A 13,911-nucleotide genomic window follows, 5' to 3' on the forward strand; every position below is an offset into this window, starting at 1 on the left:
GAACGTTAACTCTCTTTCTGTTAAGTGCACTGCTTGCACTGGCAGCGCTTGGCTAATCAGCAGTGTAATGAACATGATGGTCATCTCACAGCAGAACATCGCATTGCACAGTCTCGTTTGATTCGCTTCTCATCTCGTGTAGTGCGATCTTTAGTCCTGCAACATTTACATGTTGGGTTATAACTTTTTTTCAAAGGCGTTGCAACACGATGCCTCTGGCAATGCAAGGTACGACCCAGCGAATCAGTGAGAGGAAAAGTACCGGTTGTCTACAATGCGAACGGAGCACAATCAATTAAAAGGTTTGTTTAAACACGGATTCATTATTCAACACCGTGTTTCGACTTCGTACCAACTGTTGTATTGTGGCATGTAAATTATGTACGTACGAGAGTTATTCCCCAACAATCGGATCGTGCTGGCTAGGTGAACCAATCATGTTCCATAAATAGAATCAGTGAAAGCTCTTTTGTTTTCCGTAGACGGAGTTATATTTTGAATTATCTTCACTCCCATGATCTAGGGTAAGTCAACGTTGAAACGTATCCAGCATAAAATGTACGCGTAATGCAGAATTTCTTCTATGTTATGTCAATCAAATAAGCTTCCTCGTTGTTGTTTGATGATAGCTTACCACAATCCGTGACACCGAAAATAATCAGATATGGAACTCCGTCCATGGAAATCGAAAAAGGTTTAACGAAATCCGTAGTACCTGTCGCGTTGCCTAAGAAAACCTTAAAAATGGTTATGATTCAGGGTAATTAAAGATGCTCAAGGTCTAACCGTCAGGCCATTTCTATCCTCATGTTCACAGTTATGTTTGTAAAGGTTTTTAATAAGCGCTAAGCGAGGAGACGAATCAACTTCCGCGTACATTGAACCGCACCTGCGACAAAGGTCAATCACACATGCGAATTCCAGGTTTTCCATGAAGTCCAATTGTAGGGAAAGGCTGTCGCTTTCACAGGTATGTCTCTGTATCATACCCTCATATCGGTTTCTAACGATAGAGGTAAATACAGACTGTTCCGGTTGTCTGAGTGACGCATCCCTGTCCCCGAAATTATATAGTGTCACGAAGATTTCCCCAGTTCTGCGATGTAGAAGAATGTAAAATAATGACTTGCAGGCCGCGCTTTCCTTTGCTCTAGCGACGCAGAAGCAAAGTCTTATTGCGACGGTGTTTTTTATATCTGGTACGTCGCAAGTCAGGAAACGATGGCTGCAACTGGGGCCCGTATTATCGCATTTGGAAGGCGTGGTACAGTTTATCTTTTTATTTTGGGCAGTATTCAGCAAAGACAAATCTCATCCAGATTGCCTTCGCGTTCTTTGCCACGCGTCAGTTTTCTGTCTATTGAGCAACGAAGCCAGATTTCAGCAGAACAAGAGTTTCTGTGGAACATGCAACGAGCGTCGGCGACCTGTACAATCTTGTAGAGCCAACCCTCCCGCTTGCGTAAAACGCATGCTAGCCCCGACATTTTTCTTTCCTGTGCCTCTGTTTTTGTGCGACCCGTGCTTCGCTTTCGCTAACAAGAGAAAGGCTTGTGGCTTTTTTTCCTGTGATTTTCTGCTTCGCTCTCCCGAAATGTTTCAGCTTCGACTCTCCGTGTTTCTTCTCTTGGTTCTCTCAGGTACGTGCTTGCTAGCGCGCCGATGGCATTTGTCGACTCTGCGTTCTCATTGCTGACCAAGTGTCGCGGTTGCTACCTCTCGCGCGACTTTACAAGTATTTCAGTTCTGCGTATTTAGATGTCTTTGCTGGTGGCCGTATGAGCAGGCTAGTAGGCAACATTCCGGCGAACACTCGCTCTTTGTTGCCGCAAAGGTTTCCGGTTAGAGGGACGGAGTCGCTTCGTCCGGCCAACTCTCACCTTTTATCCTCTGTTTAATTTGTGGCCGTGCTTTTCTGTCAAGCTCTTTTGTCTGCCACTTCTCACGGTGTGCCCGGAAGTATATTTAACAGAGAGATCCTGGTAGTCACGGAGCAAGCCGTCGTACCAACGGACTCTTTAGACTGAGTAGCCAAGAGGTGAAGACCGTTCAAGGATCATGTCCCCCCTTCTGGCTGCAAGTTGATTTCTGCACAAATGATCCGCAGTCCATAACTGTGGCACTTCAGCTGAACAGGCACCTTCCGCTATCTAGGACGTCAGGCGTTGCGCATCTTGCTGTTGTTCTCGTGACTGTTGTGCAGCAACAACATCCCTCTGCCCGAGCGCGTGCGTCCACGGTGCAGAATCACCCACAATGGAGGAGAAAGTAAAGGTTAGTCCACTTTCCCGTTAAAAAACCTGCACCGGCTGACACCTGCAGAAATGCAGCGGTCGTGTTTTTCCAGCCGGTGTGTACATGCTGCTCAAATCTGATATTCAGTCTGGCAGTTTCCGAGTGTTAGTTGGTGCGGAACAAAGGGATTCTTCTTGGCCTGGCGCCTGCTGAGGAACTGGACGAACGCTTCTCACGCCTCGCACATGGTCTTTTTTCGTGACAACAGCGCTAACGAATCGCCGGTGAAATCACCAAACAGGGTTCAGATGAGCGAGTGGCTGTCCAGTAGGCGAACCCAGCAAAAAACTGCGGTGGCGCCTTGTACAGAAATGAACGTTGTCGGTGTCCATGGCACCGATCTGAGCCGTTTCAGCTACCGTGGAAAGCGTTTTTTCTCTACCTATCTTTCGAGCGTCTGTGGTTTTTTCGCTTATCGATGGAACTGTGGTGGAAACGTCATCCTGTGTTTTTTCAGACCGTGACATTCACGGATCCACCGCACGACAAGGTTTACACGACAACAGTTAACGTGTCTTCGATTCCGGCCCACCTGAAATTGCTCATCGAATCGTCTGCGGGCTCCGGAGGCTACGCGTTCATGGCCCATGATGTTCTGAAGGGGATTAACAGGCAGCCGAGTTTGGAATTAGAGCCGCTAGCCGAGGACGAAATGCGAGAGCGGCTGCAACGCTCCGTCTCCAAGCATGGCGTTACTGTGGGCAAGCCTGCTATTGAGCGTAAGCAGAGGATTCATACAGAAAGAAAGTCTCAAAGATTTAGATCGCTGACCGATGTGTACATACAGCGGCGGATAGGGCTCTGTGGAGACGAAACAGACGAATTCCTCCATATTGTGCGGCCGTGTTTACATTCAGTCTTTTGGGCAGGGTGTGACTTGCTCCCAGACCTCAGGAGACGCGCGAATAAACACCAAGGGTTAGCATCCAGCTGCTCTTTCGCGTAAAAGAGTCGCAGTGGTTTCCGGGACTTGAGTTCTTCTGTCGATGAACCAGTAACCGGCTTTCAGCAATAGACGATCTGTAGAGAGTGACTTCTGGAGCACTTGTTTGGCGTATTTCGCTGTCTTCGAGGCTAAGGATGTATCTGTCGAGAGACCTTTTCTGGCGTTTCTCTCAGGCATTTTTATGAGGGGATTCTGTCGCTCCCGCCTGTAACATTTTTGCCATTCTCAGGAGTCCCGACACGAACAGGGCGCCCATCTCACACTTGATTTGTAACCCAGCTAGTGTCTTCGCGGAGTGCGTCGCTGCATTGTTGGACATGGAATGTTTCCTCCAATATATTTTATTTTTGTCTGCACAGATATGAAGAACATGCCCGGAGCCCCGCAGACCTACGCCGCCCCTGTGGAGGTGACGCAAGTTGGCGATTACACTGTCATTGTTAGCAGCGTGCGGCCGTGGGCGCCCCGCGACGCTGCAGGGTATTACGTGGTCCATATTCATGCAACGGACTAGAAGAACGTTTCGGCGCATGCGTTGATAGATACAGACGTCAACGCAACTCTGTACGTCTACGTGTAGCTTTTTTATTGCTACACAAATGCATATGTCTGTCCACGTGCATTCGGGTATAGGGTCTTCTTCCGTCATGTTGATTGTTGGTGTTCGTGCCCCCTGTGCTTGTTTTCGAAAGGATGTTTGGATATGGGGCTTCGCTTTTTTTTGCCTGTTGTCCCCTCACTGAAGTGGGTGGGCCTCTTAGGGTGAACGAAGTTGTTCACAGGGGCTCTTTAGGGAAAAAGCAAAGACTTGGCAACCGCCTCACAGGGAACTCTTGCGCTATCGCACTGTACGCGACGATGTGACTAAACCTGGAAATCCGGAAACCGCTCGTGTGTCGGATTACACATTGTCGGCGCTGGTCTTTTGGAAGTGACTGTCGAACTCTAGGAGCACTTGACATCGTACCAGAATGGTCTTTTCTAGCAGATGATGCGACAATAGAAAGTACTTCGTTCCCGAGCAGGTGGTTCGTTAGTATTCATGCCACCAACCTTCCAATCAAAAGGCGTAGTCAAGATAATAACAACTGTAGAAAAAGAGCAAGCTTAATTGCTTTTTAATACACCAAATAGAATCCAGGTAATATGGGACTTTTCTTGGCATGACGGAGGTGAGTGAGAAAAGGAAAAGTTGCGACAAGAAATCCTCGCAGAGTAGTGACAAATCCATGGTACGTCGCTGTAACTTCCGTTGTACGGGTGCGGGCGTAGGAGGCGTAGCTTCAACCCGATAGCGCCCGTTTGTCATCGCCCCTTCCGCGGCTCTTCAAAGAAATGTCGTTTAAACATGCATGCGTATTTCCTGTGGTGATGTTTTCGTTGGATACTAGATACCTGTCGGATGTCGACTCCAGCAGTACTGCCTGGTAGTGCACAGTTCCGTATGACAGAACCTAGAAAGGCCGTAGCGCGGTTCTTTTCAAAAAAAGCCTTGCGTAGTTCTTCTGGTAAAATGGATGCTACAGTCCGATTCGTAAAAAACAATTTTTGTTGCTTCGAGTTGGGTGTCATTGTGGGTCACTCACAGCCACACCAATACAGCAGGCGTTTGAAGATTTTGGAACCGTTAGTAAAAGAGTTTGTTGTGGTATTGTACGTGGCTCTTTCTATTTCGCTCATTCGACGCGGGAACGATGGCCAATATCTCTGTCCAGGATTTTCATCCAGTCCCCTCAGGCAACTTTTCCCCACGCGTGGGTTTGCGGAACGTGGCATTGTTGTGTGTCCTCCCGGAGAACTACTTTTCCTCATCTGCTCGGTTGTAAAGGTTGCCACATATCCTACAGAGCTGTCTCTCTACATGGTGACGAAGTTGCAACGAAGGGCGAGGCGAAACCGCCTGAGAAGCAAAGCTGCATACCATGTTTCATGCCGCACCAGAGATTACTGAGCAAAGGATGGAAAATAACGCTTAGCAAAGCGACCGTAATGTTCCTGTCGTATTTCATGCACGCTCGAATGACACGCTTAACGAACAGTACGCGCACCTTCTCCACAGCGCCAGGGCTCTTTCTTTGTTTTGACGACCAGCTTGCAACGTGACGAGCAGGACGAGGCGCTTCAGCATCTAGCTGAGGCAAAGGGAGCAGAATACTGCAACCATTTACCGCCTCTGACCGCCGTCCTGCAGTAAACATTTCGCGTTTCTTTCAGATGGCGCGTGTGGCTCAGTACGCACCCCAGTGCAGCCGGGCGGGTACATCACGGGAACACATGTCGCCAGTTTCAATCCTCACTTCGGTTGCTGTCAGAGTTCCAACCTAATTTATACACCCGTCATTGCGGGTTCCTATCACAATAGATTGATGCAACCGTGTTATTGTAGCGCACACATTACCCGTACACGAGGGAGTTGTTCCCAAACAACCAGATCGTGTTGGCAAAGTCAACTAATCACGTTTTATAAATACAATCATTGAAAGCTCGTTTGATTTCCATGAACAAAGTAAAAGTGTCTGCCGACTAGCGTCCAACTGTATCTGCATGCTCGACGAAAAGCAACAAAACCACGTGCCACGAAAGAGCCGCGTCGCTCTGACCCCTACCGAATTCAGCTGTTTTCACCTTCAAAGGCGAACGCGAGTGAACAGTAGTCCGTAATATTGGAGTCTTTTGTTGGGGGAGAAACTGGCGAGGAGATTTGAAGGTACGCGACTTCGACTGTAAGGAGGCTGATGTTTTAAGGTTCTAAGGGAACAGCTTTCTCGCACATCCGCGCGTCTCACGAGCTGGACGGCGACGCGGACGAGGCTTCTCTGTCTTGAATGTTTTTCGCTGCGAGGTTCTTCCACGCGGAAAGTTTCTTCACACTATGCTTGTGATGGATGAAGTGAAAGAAAGAACACAGAGTTCCGCGTCGATGACACGGAGAAATCGATCGTCTCGCAGGCTGCCCGACACCGCGCATGCGCTAGTTGACCCCGTCCGCTGTCTGCAATGGACGGAGAAAAACAACCTGTCGTTGTCACCCCCGATGATCGCAAGGACTTGCTAAGAAGTGCACCGGAAAAGTCATTCGTGCTTTTCTGCTGATCTCTCTTCTCTTCACACTCTCCTTTCTCCGATTTTCGGGTGTCTAGTGCCCGACGTTCGCCAGGCAGCTCGTCGAGCTGTTCTCCGGCAGCGGTTGTGTTGGCACATATTGAGAGACGTTTACTGCACATTCTGGAGCCGACGGGTTCCCTCCATGAAAGCCGCCCTCCTTGGGTCTCACAGCAAATCCTGTAAAACCGCGTAAGAGAGAAGAGAGCTTTTCGTTGGTAGCTGCCGATACTCTGCCCAATGTGGACACTGCAACGATTTGTGCGCCATTGAATTAGGGGCTGGTTTCTTTCGTGCCGACCCTGTATTTCGTGTTTTTATTTCCAAAGCACTTTCACATACACTTGGCTGAACGCCACCTTTCGTTTTCTAGGTCCATTTCACTCTTGCCAGTGTTGGCTGTAAACCGATAGGCGCTGCAGATTTTCGCTTGTGCACTTGTTCCGCGTTTGTTTTTCCGATGCCGAAGGCAAGCGAGTCACTTTTGAAGCAAGGCTCCTAGACTTTATGTCCAATCTCTCGTTATTCTTCTCGACCGAGAGACCCATTTTCCACCTCCAGCCGTGACCGCCGACAGTGGCGAAGTCGGGCCGAGAGACTGTGTATAGGGGGCAAAGCTGCATTCAGGAAGAGGTCGCTTTCCTCACCCAACTTCGCATGCATTCTTTTTTGCTTTCCTTCTTTTTGTGGCTGTTCAACAGCGCCTCCGCATGGTTTCCCTCCGCAGTATATGAACTCTTTGTTTGCTGAGGGCCGAGCCTGCGCCCATCGGAATCCGGCTCTGAGTCGGTTTCAGGTTTTCCACGTCCCCCCCGCAAGTGCCTAACCTCACTGGAGTGCATCGTCCCGGATGGCTTGTCTTCCTTCGTGACAATTGTTTGCATACACGCCGCGCATGTATGGATGTTGTCAGGGCCGCGGTATGTACAGGAACATTCAGGTACATGCGTGGCGTCGTAGCAGGGATGTAGAAATGTCACCGCGCTTCCACACAGCGGCAGGGGATCGCGTCCAAGCGTCAGGAAGAGGAAGTTTCTCCCCTGATTCCTGTGCATGCAGGAATTGTGGGAGGGAGGGAAAATGTCGAGTTCTGCATCGAGCCATGGTGGCGAACGTCCTAGGATCCACTTTCTCTCCACACTGAGCTTTGAACGCGACTTCTCGGCACAAGTTTTACCAGTGAAATGTGGTCTCTGCTTGGGTTCTCGGAGGAGAACCCTCCGGAAGAGTCGCAAGACGCAACGGCAGCCAGCCCCCCGACGCCCTCCCACCAAGATGTCCCTGCCTCGCCTTCTGCCACTGAGGGAAAGGAAGTAGCAGGAGTGGCCAGTTCAGCATCTCCGGAGACGGTAAGCCCCTTGGTGAGTCGCGGGATATTCTTCGTCTCGTGAATCTCTGCACGAGAGCAACGGAAACAAGCAGTCTTTTCCTGTGCCTCATGAATTGCCTGTCGTCTTCTCTCTTCTTTCCTCGTGCACTGGCCTTCTTCGTGGATGAGTCGAGACGATGGGGGGAAGCGAGGTTGAACCACTGCTGTGCTGTGTGTTAAACTCTTTCGGTTTCGACGAGAAACAGGGCCTATGGCACGATCGAACAGACGGGAGGAACACTGGAGAACCAGCGCTTTTCCGTGGAGGGAACGCCTTTCTCATTTCGTTCGTCTCCAACTCCAGTCTCTGCTTACGGCACCGCATGTTCCCATACGTCACGCGATCCTGCAAGTCTGTTTTTCGCATGTGTGTCACTTCTCGGATCGCTTCTTCAGAAGGCCGATGCCCCTTCAGACTCGCCACCCGCGACGCCTACCTCTGGCGGCGGCTTTTGGTCGTTCTGGGGCGCGTCGACGCCCGCGGAGCCGGAGCCAGCCGCCACGACTCCTGTCTCCTCGACCGCCGCCGCTGTGGAGACGCCGGACTCTGGGATCTCGGAGACACCCGGTCCGAGTGGGGTTTCATCGAGCGCTGCAGAGTCGGGCGGCGACGAGAAGCAGAAGAAGAAAAAGAAGAAGGAGAGCGGGAAGGGGGACGAGGCAGTGGCTGAGAAAAAGAAGAAGAAGAAGGAGAGCGAGAAGGGAGGCGAGATGGTGGCCGAAAAGAAGAAAGGGGAGAGCGAGGAGAGGTCGTCGAAGCTCGTATCAGGCAGCGACGTCGAGGCCTTTCGTGCGCGCCTCGAGCAAATAGAGCTGCAGAAGAAAGCCAAGGAAGAGGCGAAGGTGAAGAGGAAGGAAGACGAGAAGAAGCAGAAGGAGGAAAAGCGGGAGCAGAGGGGGCGCGAGCGCGAGGAAAGGGAGAAGAAGAAGCAGGAGAAAGAAGCGGCGAGAATCGCGGAACTAAAGAGACTGGAGGAAGAGCTGAAGAGAACGCAGGAGCTGGCAGAGGAGCTTGAGAAGCAGAATGAAGAAAGGAAAAACAAAAGAAAGGGCGATCGCGGAGAGAGCAGCTCCCGCGGGTCCTCGTCGTCTCCGTCCTCAGGGCGCAGTCGCCGCGAGGCGTCGGAAGAGCGACGCAAGGCCCGGGAGGAGCGAGAGAAGAGGCGCCGAGAAGAACAAGCGGGACTGGAGGAACTCCTCGAGGCTACAGAGCGCGAGCTGACAGAAACCGCACGCAGTTTGCAGGAGTCGATCGATCGCCAGAGAGAAGAACGCGAAGAATTGGAGAGGCGGCGCCAAGCGCAAGTCGAACGAGAGATGGAAATCCGCCAGCTCGCTGAAGAGGCAACCAGAGCGCTCGAGGCTCAGCAGCAGGCCGCCCGTGCAGCTGCCGCGCCTGCCCCTCCCGGAGCTTCGAAGGGACAGCCTCCCGCTCCCCCCCTTGTGTCTCCAGCAGATGTGAAAGCTCGAAATTTCATGGTGGCGCTGCTGAAGCGCGACGGGGGTCCGTCGTTGCCGCCTCCAGAGCTCGAGCAGCGGCGTCTGGCCGAGCCTGCGCGTGGAGAGACATCCGGCGCGAAGGCAGAAGACAGGCAGGCTCCAGAGCTGAGTCGGAAGGGCGCCGCTGCGCCGACGGCTGGACGGGTGCTTGCGGAGACAGAGGTCACGGAGGGAGACGAAAGCATGCTAAGACCCTGTAAGACAAGATGCTGTGGGCAGTGGAGAAACGGGGGCGGTGAACGCATTGGAAAGAACTTGGAACTTCGACGCACGAAACGGAGGCGAGAAAGGCGGATAAAATGCTGTCAGGGGCATATCCTCGTGGTAGTAGATGCACGCCCCCCAGAGGAGTGAGACCGCTTCCTATAGTCGCTTCGGAATTTAGAAAGAGAAAGTTCGGGGGACCTCTACCGTGTTGCTAGGGAGACCGTTGAAAATTTTAACGTTTTGACAAAGTCGGCATTCGTCGAGAGAGAGAATGACATGATGTCGCGTCCGCGCTCGTGGTGCACATCTGCAGAGATATTGAGATCCCACCATATCGACAACTTCAAGCATCTGACGAATGCTTCTTTGGATCGTTCTCTGCTTCTGTGTGCCTCTGTCTTTGTCTGCCAAACTTCTCGACTTCCCGACGCTGTGTGTCCATCCCCTCTCGCTCTCTCGTATCCGAGCTTCGGCTCTCTGTCTATTCGTTCCTTTTCCTTTTCTCTTTGTCCTGGCCCTTCTCGCTTCCGATTGCCTTCCTGCCTCTCTTCTGCCGGAGGTTCACAAGCAGTATTAGCTGCATGTAACCGGCGACAAGACATCACGGTCGTTCTCTTCTGTCTGTCTTTCACAGTTCTGGCGAAGAGAGGAGACAGCGTGGGCGACGAGTATCAGGAGGCGCAGTACACTCAGCAGCATGTGATTTTCCGAGGTCCCGCCTTCCGAGCCTTCCACGAACTAGTCAACGCGACGAAGGAGATCAATCACCTCAAGGAGCAGGTGGAGGCGGCGAGCAGAGATGAGGAGGAGATCACCACGCTGCGAGAGCGCCTGCAGACTTTGTTAGACAAAGAGACGAAGAACTCGGAATCGCACCTTGAGAGAGCTTGCGCGATACGGCAAGCACTCAACTCTATTAGTATGTAGGTTCGACGGGAGAGAAGCCACTGAAGTCCCCAAGCTTCGTTTTTGCTTCGTTTTCCTACACCGGGGCTCAATCAGAACCTCTGACACGGTCTTGCAGGGTGCTGGGTTGTCTCACTTTCTGCCTCGTTCGTCTTCTATTCCACCGTGTTTCCTTCTTCTCCGCGCCTCGACTCTTCTCAGGTTCCTTTCTTGCTTTGTCCCTCCCCTCCTCTTCATTCCTCCACCTCCAGTATGGTTGTCTCGAATTCTGGCTCCCGCTCTCACTTCCTGTTTTTTGTGTCTCACCTCGCTTGTCTCCTCGCCTCGCTTGTCTCCTCGGCTGTCCACTTGATTTGCGCGGGCCCCGTGTGAGGCTGTCGCCTGTCTGTTTTCAGCGTTTTCAGAGCTGCCCAGCGTCGCCTGAAGACGCTGTTTTTCACCAAACTGAACGCGGCGGCAGGTGCAGCGATGCCTCGGGCTGTCGGGACTTCTGCGGCACTGAGGGCGATATTGGGAGGCGATTCCAAGGTGACACGTCTTGGCTTCGGCCTTCTCCGAGAAGTTGTTCTGCGTCATCTTCGACAGGCGTGGAACCAGTGGACTCGCTATGTGAAGCCGAGAGACGCCCCACCTGGGAGAGGAGCTGGAACTGGAATAGGCACGCGTAGGCGAGAAAACGAGAGAATCAGACACGCCGCCAGAGCGCCGCGCCCAGCTTCGAGTCGACGAACGCGCTTCGTCTCCGCTTTCCGTGAAGTGACACGAGACACACTGCAGCGCATCTGCAAACCCAGTTATCACAGCTCTCGGGCTTCATATATCGATCTTTTCATACAGAAAGACGCATACACACGTAAATGCGTATCGTATTTGAGTGTGTGCATGTGTATATCTATATATGTATACGTGTGTGTCACTGGATCTCGGCATTCGTATATATGCATATACACAAAAAGAAAGACTTTCCCTGGCGTGCTGTCAAATATGATTGTTTCGCTTAGCGCTCTTGGGTGGTCAGTCTATGATTTTTGCCTGGTCTGCACTCTTCAGAAGACTCCGAAACGAAGTCAGCATCGCGCAGAAACCTATCAGGAAATCCGTGGCATTGAACGCAAGAAGCGTTGCGCTGACAATGGCCCCTTGTGGCCATGAATGGGTGCTTTCTTTCGTCGCTGCGTGCATGCCGGGAAGTCCATTTTCCCTAGGATTTCTCATTTCTGAGACCCAGAAGTATGATCTGGAAGCGTGTTCGCCGTCACGTGATGCTTTTGCGAGTCTTTGTCCTGTCCCACAGTGGAAGACGAGAAAGCCACAGCAGCGATCATGGCTTTGCGAGAGGTAGAGGATGAGGCGGAGGCCCTCAAAAAATATAACGAAGAAGAAAAGCGGAAGCTCGCCGAGGTAGCCTCACGTCTCGAGCGTTGGCGGCGACAACTTGTAGCCGCGCATGACGCAGTTATTCACTTACGGGAGAATGAGACTAAGGTAAGCCCCGAGGAAAAGGCACGTGAATTCTGTGCCTTCCCTCTGTCCCTTTTAAATAGGGGAGTTTTGTGTTATGGAGAACCTAAGTCATTTGTGCTTCAAGGAAGCCTAGATAGCGGCTTTCCCCGAGGCGGTCGGTAAGAAACAGTTGCATCCTTATGTCGATTCATGTGTCTCATGTGACCTTGCTTTCACCTGATTGAGGGATAAATTCTTGGGAGTTCGAAGCCAGAAGACCCAATGAGTCGTGCGTGGTTAGTGCGTTTTGAGTGCGGACCAAGAACATAACCTATCACATGGTTAGGGATGTGTGGAGGGTGTCTCAGGAGCTTCTTCCCGACGTTGTGGTGGAAGCGTGCACCCAGCTTTATTACGAATTTGACTTTACAATTGTACGTGAGTAGTCGTGTCCTTGTGTCGCGAGTAACACAAAAACCTGTCTGTACGCACCGATCTTTCACCAGTGCCTATTGGCTGTCCTCGCGACAGCACATCCATAGGAAGTGGCGTTCGTTTTTCTCATGGGAGGACTCGGTGTACGTGAGTAGTCGTGTCCTTGTGTCGCGAGTAACACAAAAACCTGTCTGTACGCACCGATCTTTCACCAGTGCCTATTGGCTGTCCTCGCGACAGCACATCCATAGGAAGTGGCGTTCGTTTTTCTCATGGGAGGACTCGGACATTCCTCCCACACAAGAAAGACTATCGTTCGCTTTGCGTCTTTCGAAGAACATGTGCCTACTTTCTCTGTGTGGTGTATCAGCGTTGCAAGAGCGGGGTAAGAGAAAAGGAACGAGGCGACCGTAGAAGGCCTCGGACATCCTCTACGCTGGACTCTGCAGAAGACGATGCTCAGGCACCGGACGTGCTAACGCGTCTCAATGCTCTTGTCCACACTGAAATGCACCGTCTCGGATTGCGGTTCGAGAACCCGCGGGCTGGTTTCGGTGGTGACTCGACTCCGCATTTGGAAACGCGGAATCGTGATCCTTTTCGCCGTATACCACGTTCATTTCAAACGGAGAATATAGGCCACTTGCGGCTCTTGCACGGCGACGCGAATGGGAGTTTCCCAGAAGATCGTCTTTCCTCGTTCCTTGAGTCGAGGACTTCGGATAACGGGTCAGTTCGCTCTGCGCGAGGACGTGGTGTGCGCCGCAGGCGTTCTTTGGATGAAAATGGGAACAAAGCTCTGTCGGGAACGGAGTCGGATACTTCTAGTGTATCGGAGAGCATATCCAGTGGACGCAGTTCCTCGACTTCGAGCGAAGGCAGTGGGGCACTTTCCTCATCGGAGAAACGTCGGGCTTCTAGCCGGATGTCTGGAGAGAATCCCAGCCGCAGAAACAACACGGTAGACGAGGGGGGGCGGAGGAAGAAAAACTTCGATAAGGCATGCGAAGATGCGGAGATCATGCACGATTTGGCACCAGCGACCAGAGGTCAGCCGTCAAAATCTGGAGACCAAGCAAGCAGTCAGGTGAGCGTGGTGAAAGGAACCCTTCCAGCGAGCCGCATAGTGAAAACGAGACCGAAACCACCGCCTCCACCTGGTGCTTCGGAGCCTGCAACCTTTGTAGGTGGGCAGCAGAGAAAACTTCAGCCAGCCAGTGGCACGGAGACGTCTCAGGACGATCTTGAATCAGCCCCTTCCACACGTAGCTCATGTTCCGGGAAAGGACCCAAAGGAACCGGTGCACCAACCGGGTCAACCGTTATTTACGCAGATGCGCACCACACACAAGCATCGGCAAAAGCGAAGAACGCCGTTCAGGCAAAAGTCAAAATGGAACGAGACAGACAACGAACCGCCACTATAGTGGTCGGCGCCGGTCCGCCAATTTTGGCACCGAAGTCCCTCGTGAACGGGCCGAAAAGTGGACCAAAACCGAAGCAATAGACGTCAAGCGTTCGTACCACAAAATTCATCTTTGCACTAATCAGGCGACGAAGCAGCCACAGTCAACAACGACGGAAGCACGAACCAGCCGCCCCCATACACCTTTGAATAATACAGCTATATTTTCAGAGTGGCTCAGGAGAGAAAGGGCCAATGAGATGGGGACGAAAATGGGGGCGGTTCATTATTTCTTCTTGAGGT

The 13,911-nt window shown here is 51.9% G+C and overlaps 2 protein-coding genes across 2 annotated transcripts; both read left to right on the forward strand.

Moving 5' to 3' along the window:
- The first annotated feature begins 586 nt into the window (after window positions 1-586).
- Window positions 587-4,868, forward strand: TGME49_257380 (hypothetical protein). The gene is made up of 4 exons (XM_002364933.1): window positions 587-1,640; window positions 2,204-2,274; window positions 2,753-3,014; window positions 3,601-4,868. Exons 1-4 carry the CDS (start codon window positions 1,472-1,474, stop codon window positions 3,753-3,755), a joined length of 657 nt encoding a protein of 218 aa, XP_002364974.1. The 5' UTR covers window positions 587-1,471; the 3' UTR covers window positions 3,756-4,868.
- A 2,659-nt stretch (window positions 4,869-7,527) lies between these two features.
- TGME49_257370 (hypothetical protein) lies at window positions 7,528-13,710 on the forward strand (the record flags this gene model as incomplete). The annotated part of the gene is made up of 6 exons (XM_002364932.1): window positions 7,528-7,692; window positions 8,109-9,408; window positions 10,054-10,342; window positions 10,721-10,989; window positions 11,620-11,810; window positions 12,574-13,710. 6 exons carry the CDS (start codon window positions 7,528-7,530, stop codon window positions 13,708-13,710), a joined length of 3,351 nt encoding a protein of 1,116 aa, XP_002364973.1.
- Window positions 13,711-13,911: the final 201 nt, after the last annotated feature.

Source organism: Toxoplasma gondii, chromosome VIIb (genome assembly GCF_000006565.2).
Source record: "Toxoplasma gondii ME49 chromosome VIIb, whole genome shotgun sequence".
NCBI lineage: Eukaryota > Apicomplexa > Conoidasida > Eucoccidiorida > Sarcocystidae > Toxoplasma > Toxoplasma gondii.

Coding starts and splice junctions, on each gene's coding strand:
- TGME49_257380 (XM_002364933.1), top strand. CDS start 1,472: ATGCTAGCCCCGACATTTTTCTTTCCTGTGCCTCTGTTTTTGTGCGAC. Junction 2,275..2,752: donor CAATGGAGGAGAAAGTAAAG/GTTAGTCCACTT, acceptor GTGTTTTTTCAG/ACCGTGACATTCACGGATCC. Junction 3,015..3,600: donor GGGCAAGCCTGCTATTGAGC/GTAAGCAGAGGA, acceptor TTGTCTGCACAG/ATATGAAGAACATGCCCGGA.